The sequence below is a fragment of the Nerophis ophidion genome, linkage group LG05 (assembly GCF_033978795.1).
Source record: "Nerophis ophidion isolate RoL-2023_Sa linkage group LG05, RoL_Noph_v1.0, whole genome shotgun sequence".
Classification (NCBI taxonomy): Eukaryota; Metazoa; Chordata; class Actinopteri; order Syngnathiformes; family Syngnathidae; genus Nerophis; species Nerophis ophidion.
In genome coordinates, this window is record NC_084615.1 from 47953319 (window position 1) to 47962277 (window position 8959).

The window sequence follows — 8959 nt, forward strand, 5'->3', positions numbered from 1 at the left end:
CAGATCCACTCCTGATGCCTGATTACCATCTACTGGTCATAAGCTGAAACTGAAACTGTACTTTTTTTATTTGTTTCAACTGAATTTTTCACAATAAATTATGTGCCGAAGATAAACTGCATACTGAAGTTAATATACATCACTTAACTTTGTATAAGATGAGCTATTAATCTTTATCTTACCTGCAGGCTATAAAGTTCATTTAATGTTGTGAAGTGACCAAATACGACATAGTTTATTTGAATCCGTTAAATGGCAAGCAGTATAAAATGGATTGATGGATGGATAGGTATAGGTAAAGGTATAAAGGTATAATGATCATGGGTCAATTTGCAATACGGCTTTTATTTTGACAACTGACTTGGACCGGAAGTGAGGCTGTGTTTACGAACAGACTGTACTTCCGGTCAGCGGGAAGAGTTCGGCAGAAGTCCCATTCCCCCCTTTTGTTTGCATGTTTGTGTCTTATTTTTCGGGAAACGTGTCTAATACTGACAAACCAATTACTCGGGAACCGAAAAAAAAGTTGTGACTCGTGTCATTTTTGTTTTTTAGTTGCGTTAAAGTCAGGTGCTAGCCTGTTTGCGTGACAGTAGCTGTGCCAACATTGCAGCATTTGGACAGGTGTGACATTTATATGTAAACGTTCAAAATGTCGCGCGCGTTAAGTATATATTTTTTTCGAAGAGCCAGGCTATATATTTCACTGAGTCATTGTGTAATTTACAGCAACATACCATTAGTCAGCTATTAAACGTAGCTTACCTTTCTGGAGTGTGTCATGCACCTGAGCCGCCTCCTGTTTGGACTTCTATCGACTTGCTGCAGAACTGCACACAAGCAATTAGCAGTCAATGTGCAATCAATTTGGTTTCCTTATCGTCACACAAGACCAGAGGTAATCCATCCTGCAGATCTTCAATCCCTCAAGTGTTGTTTTAAAGAAGCTTTATTACAAATTGTGTTACTTATTTATCCTCTAGGCTTGTCTCTCTCTGGTCAGCTTAAACAAGATGGCGTCTGTCAGCATCTCCCATGATAGGAGGCCTTTGGCTGATGATAATAATAATAATGATGGTGAAAAAAAGGAGGAAGAAAACAGTGGTTCTAAAGACGAAACTGGACTAGAAAGAGTTTCAGAAGAGAGTCAATGTCAGGTGAACACAGTTATCACTGACTCTGGAGCCGCCAATAAGACAAGTGAGTTGAAGGAAAGAACAACTAAGCACATTTAGAAAAAACATATGTATCTAAGGCTTCACGGTGGCAGAGGGGGTTAGTGCGTCTACCTCACAATACGAAGGTCCTGCAGTCCTGGGTTCAATCCCAGGCTCGGGATCTTTCTGTGGGGAGTTTGCATGTTCTCCCCGTGAATGCGTGGGTTCCCTCTGGGTACTCCGGCTTCCTCCCACTTCCAAAAACATGCACCTGGGGATAGGTTGATTGGCAACACTAAATTGGCCCTAGTGTGTGAATGTGAGTGTGAATGTTGTCTATCTATCTGTGTTGGCCCTGTGATGAGGTGGCGACTTGTCCAGAGTATACACCGCCTTCCGCCCGATGGTAGCTGAGATAGGCGCCAGCGCCCCCCGCGACCCCAAAAGGGAATAAGCGGTAGAAAATGGATGGACGGATATGTATCTAGTGCTATGCATTGACGCCCTATTTGTCCTCAGTCACCAAGCGTGAGTCGCGCAAAAAGAAGAGGAAGAGGGCGGGCAGCGGAGGACAAGTGGACAGCGAGGAAGACGCAGAGACAAAGAAGAAGAAGAAACCGAGCCAACGCCCTAACTACTTTATCTCCATTCCCATAACCAATTCACAGGTAAACAGACAAAAACTTGTGCCTTATGTAGGGCTGGGCGATAGGGACGAAAAAGTATATCTTTATATATTTTTACTTAAACTCGATATTGGATATATATTTCGATTGGGCTGGGCGATATATCGATATACTCGATATATCGTGATATATCGCGAGTTTGTCTCTATGTGATGTAGAAAATGACTATATCGTGATATTCGAGTATTCGTCTTCACGCAGTTGCTTTTAACTGCGGGCATTACACTGCATGTGTTTCCAACTCTTTCTTGTCTCTCCTTTTCACAGAGACTTAAAAACAAGCGCACCTTGTTACATACGTCACACGCTCCCACGGAGCAGAGAGGTAGCGACATGGTAACGTTAGCTGCGGTGCTAGCAGAGCGGTGCGAGTGGTAATACGAAAGAGAGAAGGTGCGAATCTGGTAACAAATGAAAGAAGAAATAATTCCAAGGAAAAACAGCACAGGGTCCATCGTCTGGCGCTGGTTTGGCTTCAATCGGGAAGTTGTTGAACAATTATGCGGCAAAAGCGTTGCTACAAAAAGGAGCACCATTGCTAAAGTAGCATCCTTTGAAATGTCACCCGCCAAAGAATGAAGAGTGCTTAAAACGCAGCATGTCAACATCTCCGTTTGATGCATCACCAACAAAATGCCGGAGCAACTATTTCCAAATCAACACCTTATGTAAAAAATTGTCAACAACAGAATGAGATAACGTCCGCAGGAACCTACCACACAGCGAAGGACATATACTATTTGATTTACTGTTATGCAGCTCATTTTTATTTCACACTTATTGAAAAATCTTGTGTGACATCATGCACAAAAGTACACTTTATTTGTTTTAAACTATTGTAGTGGCTTGCTGTACAAAAAGTTAAATTTAATTTAGTGTTGTTTTGATATGTCATCTAAGTGACACCATGCACAAAAGTGCACTAATAGCTTGTTGTAAAATGTCTCCGACAATCTTGCACTTTCTGATTTGGAAATGACATGAATGTTTGTGCCACTGCTTATTAACTGTTTAATAAATACACTTTTGGGAAATTGACTTAGTTGTGGTTTCCCTGTCTGCATGAAAGTTTAAATTGAGCATATATTAAAGGCTTACTGAAACCCACTCCTACCGACCACGCAGTCTGATAGTTTATATATCAATGATGAAATATTAACATTGCAACACATGCCAATACGGCCGGTTTAGTTGACTAAAATGCAATTTTTAATTTCCCGCGGAGTTTCTTGTTGAAAACGTCGCGGAATGATGACGCGTTTTTTGTGACGTCGCGGACTGTCAGGAAATATTAGTTAAGCAACAATTACGGCTAGAAGTCGTCTCTTTTTATCGCATAATTACACAGTAATTTGGACATCTGTGTTGCAGAATCTTTTACAATGTGTTCAATTAATAATGGAGACTATAAAGAACAATGCTGTTGGTGGAAAGAGGTGTATTGCAGCTGTCTTTAGCACCGAGACACAGCCAGTGTTTCTTTGTTTTTAACACAGAGCGGTCAAGCGAACATGTTTCTCAACGTCAACCAGCATGTTTTTGGATGGGAAAATTGTGATATATATCTTACCGGAGACATAATTGGAATATTCGTGCTCCTGCAGTAGCTGTTTAAAAGGCAGCTGTGAGCTTGGCTCCTCGGCTTCTCTCTGAGACACTGCGTGTTCACCGCAGCCATCCGGCCTCGAGGTATGTCTTTACAATCTCACTAAAACATTTTAAAACAATAAGCAGATAAGAGATCTGCCAGAATTATCCTAGTAAATGTGTCTAATTACATCTGAAACGCTCACACTGCCGCCGCCCGGAGCCGTCGCTTATTATTTTATTTATTTTTTAATTTTTTTCTAGTCCTTGGCTATCAATATCATCATCCACAAATCTTTCATCCTCGCTCAAATTAATGGGGAAATTGTTGTTTTCTCGGTCCGAATAGCTCTTGCTGCTGGAGGCTCCCATTCAAAACAATGTGAGGACGTGAGAAGCCCTCACCCTTGTGACGTCATCGTCTGTGACTTCTGGTAAAGGCGAGGCTTTTTCATCAGCACCAAAGGTTGCGAACTTTTTTGTCGATGTTCTCTACTAAATCCTTTCAGCAAAAATATGGCAATATCGCGAATTAATCAAGTATGATACATAGAATGGACCTGCTATCCCCGTTTAAATAAGAACATCTCATTTCAGTAGGCCTTTAATGCAGTTTGAACAAGAATGTTTTAATGTAGACACATAGAATCATCATACTGGTGTGATTATATGCTTCAAGTGTTCATTCAAGGCCAAGGCAAAATATCGATATATATATCGTGCATCGTGACATGGCCTAAAAATATTGAGATATTAATAAAAGGCCATATCGTTCAGCCCTATATCTCAATATATTTTCCGGTGAAAGTATACATATAAAGATACTCATTTTTGAACGAGATTCACTGAAATTTAATGAATGACAACTGTACTGTAAACAGTAAGTGGCACTTTTATTAACCAAGTTATTCAAGATGGGTATTAACAGCACAGAAAATATTTTTTTTAAGTAGCACACATAATATAAATGAAATTATGTATCTATGACCTGTCCAGGGTGTACCCTGCCTTCCGCCCGATTGTAGCTGAGATAGGCGCCAGCGCCCCCCGCGACCCCGAAAGGGAATAAGCGGTAGAAAATGGATGGATGGATGGACCTGCCTAACTTCTGGATACATTTTTGGCAGTAATACTCATACAAAATATGCCCGTCTTGGAAACTCGAGAACAGTTTTGGTAAACAACTCAAATTAATGTTTTATACAGAGGCATATATTTGTCCAAATATGGCAAGTAGACACATTTTGTGTGTTTCCTGGATGTCCTCTACATCGTTAAAAAAAATATAAGGGAGATAATCCCTCTGCCATCTTCCACTAGTTTTTATATATATATAGATCGCCCGCTTGAAAATTCCCTCTTCTCATCTACGACTTTCTCGTTGTCATTCGGGATGTCTGTTGTGATTTTCTATCCTGGTTCCATTACCCGCCCTATGTTGCCTCTGATTGGCCTCGTCTCAACCAATCAACCAATTCACACACTAGGGCCAATTTAATGTTGCCAATCAAACTATACCCAGCTGCCTATCTTTGGAGGTGGGAGGAAACCAGAGTACCCGGAGGGAACCCACGCAGTCACAGGGAGAACATGCAAACCCTACACAGAAACACACCTTCTTATTGTGAGGCACACGCTCTAACCCTTGTTACACCGTGCTGCAAAATTATAACAATTATACCATCTATAGTCACGGTGGAGAGTGGGGGGGACACAAAATATTTTGTCTTTGCTTGGGTGGTCTGAACAGAAAATAATTGAGAAGCACTGTTCTACAGCCAAGCACCAAACATGATCAAATCTATTATTCGCCTCACTTTTTTGCTCGAATTCTAAGAGGCACTCACACGCTTGCTTTTGAAGTTGCAACTTTTCATGACATCATGGACAAAAACCTCCTTCCTTATGGACATGATACCACCTCTGACCCTTCCTTTGCTAAATGAGCCCCCGCTCTTTTATCCGTCAGTCAGCTACGAACGTAAGAGCTGTAAGTAAGTATTTGATTTAGCAAATATTTTAACTTGCATGATGTTAAAATATGGCTCTGATGTTAGCATGTAGGCTCTCATAGTTATGCTCGTACTCCTAATGTTTGTGTACCCTAAACCCACCCCTCAATGTTACATTGTTGTACAAGTCCAAAGATACATTCTACTGTATATCTCAAAAGTGATTGAAATACACAACAGTTCTACTTGAAGACACATACTTTGTCATAGACAATCAGCTCATTAGTATTAAAGCTATAGCCATGCAAAACGGTGTGTTTCCTGTTGAGATTACTAAAATAACTTTTAAACTGTCTAAATTCCAGCATCAAGGTTAACGCACTATTGTGTCACCTATGAGACGCATTTGAATTTAGGGCTGCAACTAACGATTATTTTGATAGTCGTTTCTTCAACAATTATCTTAACAATTAATCGGATAATAAAGCGTACACATATTTAATGGCTCTAATTTTTCATCGACTTCTAAATGCAGCTTTTGTTATTTTAGGCATGTTCTTACAACAAAAATGACTAATTCATTCATGCATATGTATTTTTACTGTAACTGTGCTGCTTATTCAGCTGTTACAAAAATTGAAATGGTGATTAAAATGTTGTCTAATTTAATCACCAAATTTCTAAAAAAAAAAAAAACAAAAAAAAAAACAACCTTGTTTATGTATTAAAACAGTCAAAACAGCAGCAATAAAAACAAACAAAAAACAACAGTGTTTCCCCCAGAAAATTTGTTAGTTAAGGTGGTGTCTCTCTGGGACAGGCAGACAGACAGAGAAGGGGGTGGGTGGGTTTAAGCGTTTCAAAAAAAGAGTAAAAAGTGGGGCCACATACTGACATATGTTCAACTCATCATGCTTAATTTATTACAGCATTTGGGAAGCCTGATTTTTATTATGTAAATGTTATATTTTTATCATTGTGTGATAGCAGGGACCCTGCCATTCAAAACTAGGCTGCTACATTACTAATGATTAATGTAACCACAGCTGAAGAAATAGTACAATAGCAATAGGAGAGACTATTCATCCCTGAACACCATGGAGTTCATGTAGGCTTTATGATGCAGTTACATTAATATATAAACTATCAGAGACAGCTTCAGGAAACTCTTCATTTAACATAATGTCGTTTTTTGCTGCTTCAACACAGCTCAATCAACACAGAAAAAAGTAAAGTGAAATAACTTAGTTGTTAACTTGTAGGTCAGTAATACTTGTCTTTCTCTCAAACAGACAGGACTTTGCTGTCCGTTTCAGGTGGGGCACGGGCACACACACATGCGCGCAAGCACACACACACGTACGTACACACACACACACGCACACACACACACACACACTGCTCATTGAGCTAATGTTACGCTAAAGGCTAATTAGCCTACACCTCAAGGACTGCGAGCTGAGCTGCCGCTTATGTTTCTAGAACGTCAACAGGCTCAAAGTGATGTTACTAGCAGTTGAGTTGGAGAGGACTGGGAGGTGTTTATTATAATTTGGGGGAGTCCGCTGCCTTATGCTTTCCTGCTAAACACCTTACTGCTCACCCCACCTTAAGCACTGACTCCATGCGCTCTGAATACGCACTGGTGATTGGCTGTGACATACGCTCCGAATACACACTGCTGATTGGCTGTTACCGCTCTGCGTGTAACCAATCAGATGGTTCTGTGGGTGGGACAATGCTGGGGTTCAAAAGCAGCACAGCAGAGAGACATACTGACAGGGCGTGTTAAGACGTTAGTTTAGGCGGTGGCTCTTTGTTGTAAAGACATCCGCCTTAACAAAAGAGCGCTGTGGGAAACCCTGAACAAAAAACGAAATCTAACCTTGAAAAAAAACAAAAAAAAACAAGCATTTTGGTATGATGTTTAAAGGCCTACTGAAATGAGATTTTCTTATTTAAACAGGGATAGCAGGTCCATTTTTGTGTCATACTTGATCATTTCGCGATATTGTCATATTTTTGCGGATTTAGTAGAGAACATCGACGATAAAGTTCGCAACTTTTTGCTCGCTAATAAAAAAGCCTTGCCTGTACCGGAAGTAGCAGACGATGTGCACGTGACGTCACGGGTTGTAGGGCTCCTCACATCCTCACATTGTTTATAATCATAGCCACCAGCAGCAAGAGCGATTCGGACCGAGAGAGCGACGATTTCCCCATTAAATTGAGCGAGGATGAAAGATTCGTGGATGAGGATAGTGAGACTGAAGAGCTAGAAGAATAAAAAAAATAAAAAATAAAATAAAACGGCGAGGGCAGTGAGAGCGATTCAGATGTTATTAGACATATTTACTAGGATAATTCTGGAAAATCCCTTATCTGCTTATTGTGTTACTAGTGTTGAAGTGAGATTATAAAGTCATTTGTGAAAGCCGGAGGGGTGTGGTGACTGCCAGTGTTTCTGAGGGAAGCCATGGAGGAGCCAAGAAAGTCACAGCAGCCTCTTTGACAGCTGCAGGAGGACGCAAGCTCCGCTCATGTCTCTGGTAAGAGCCGACTTATTACCACAATTTTCTCACCAAAACCTGCCGGTTGACATGTGGTAGAGAAACATGTTTGCTTGGCCGCTCTGTTCCATATTAAAGCTTCACAACAAACAAACACCGGCTGTGTTTGTGTTACCAAAGGTATCTGCAATCCACCGCATTTTTCTTTATAGTCTCCATTATTAATTGAACAAATTGCATAAGATTCAGCAACACAGATGTCCAAAATACTGTGTCATTATGCGATTGAATCGGACGACTTTTAGCCGTGAGTGGTGCTGGGATAAAATGTCGTTCCAACCAATAACGTCACAAGCACGCGTCAACATAAGCGTCATCATTCCGCGACGTTTTCAACAGGACACTTCGCTGGAAATTTAAAATTGCAATTTAGTAAACTAAACCGGCCGTATTGGCATGTGTTGCAATGTTAAGATCTCATCATTGATATATAAACTATCAGACTGCGTGGTCGGTATATTATAGGTTATAGGTTATAGGTTATAATCCGCTGCGCCCTATGGTCCGGAAAATACGGTATGTTTATTATTATGATACCTCTGCATTGGTGCCTGTCTGTCTGTGTTTGTTATTGTGCCCTTTTTTATGGCATTGACGCTGCTTTAAAAAATACTGGAATTTTTTGGGCAAAGTTTAGCTGACTGAGTTTGGCTAAAATGATAGTTGAAGTTCTCACACTTTACATGTTATCACTTGCGATAATTTTTCAGAGTGGCAGTGCTGACCCGCTTATGCCTGGAAAACATGAGTGATGACGTCACGACTACTGTCAACAAATATAATTGTCAGCGACAAATTTTAATGTTGTCATTTGTCGACAATGTCGACTAATCATGTGTTAATGTTGTCTTTTGACAGATAAGCTCAGCAGTGTCTCAGGTCCAAGAAGCATTGCTGGAGCAGGAGCCCCGTCTGGCCAAAGCCATGATCCCTGTCCCCACTCTGCACATCACACTTCTAGTCACTCATCTGGCTGACCAAGAGCAAGTGGACTTGTGAGTGGACAC

General features: G+C 40.7%; 1 protein-coding gene across 4 annotated transcripts in view; it reads left to right on the forward strand.

The window, feature by feature from the left end:
- The first annotated feature begins 353 nt into the window (after positions 1-353).
- LOC133553230 (A-kinase anchor protein 7-like) overlaps positions 354-8959 on the forward strand; it is an 85828-nt gene continuing 77222 nt past the window's right edge. For 2 of the 4 annotated variants that reach the window (XM_061901188.1, XM_061901187.1), the window contains exons 1-4: positions 355-898; positions 984-1200; positions 1677-1825; positions 8811-8947. In XM_061901188.1, coding sequence (XP_061757172.1) covers positions 782-898; positions 984-1200; positions 1677-1825; positions 8811-8947 — 620 coding nt within the window. In that variant the 5' untranslated portion in view covers positions 355-781. Of the gene's footprint in view, positions 899-983; positions 1201-1676; positions 1826-8810; positions 8948-8959 lie in introns of all 4 variants that reach the window. The other 2 variants (XM_061901186.1, XM_061901185.1) reach the window with 2 other exon arrangements.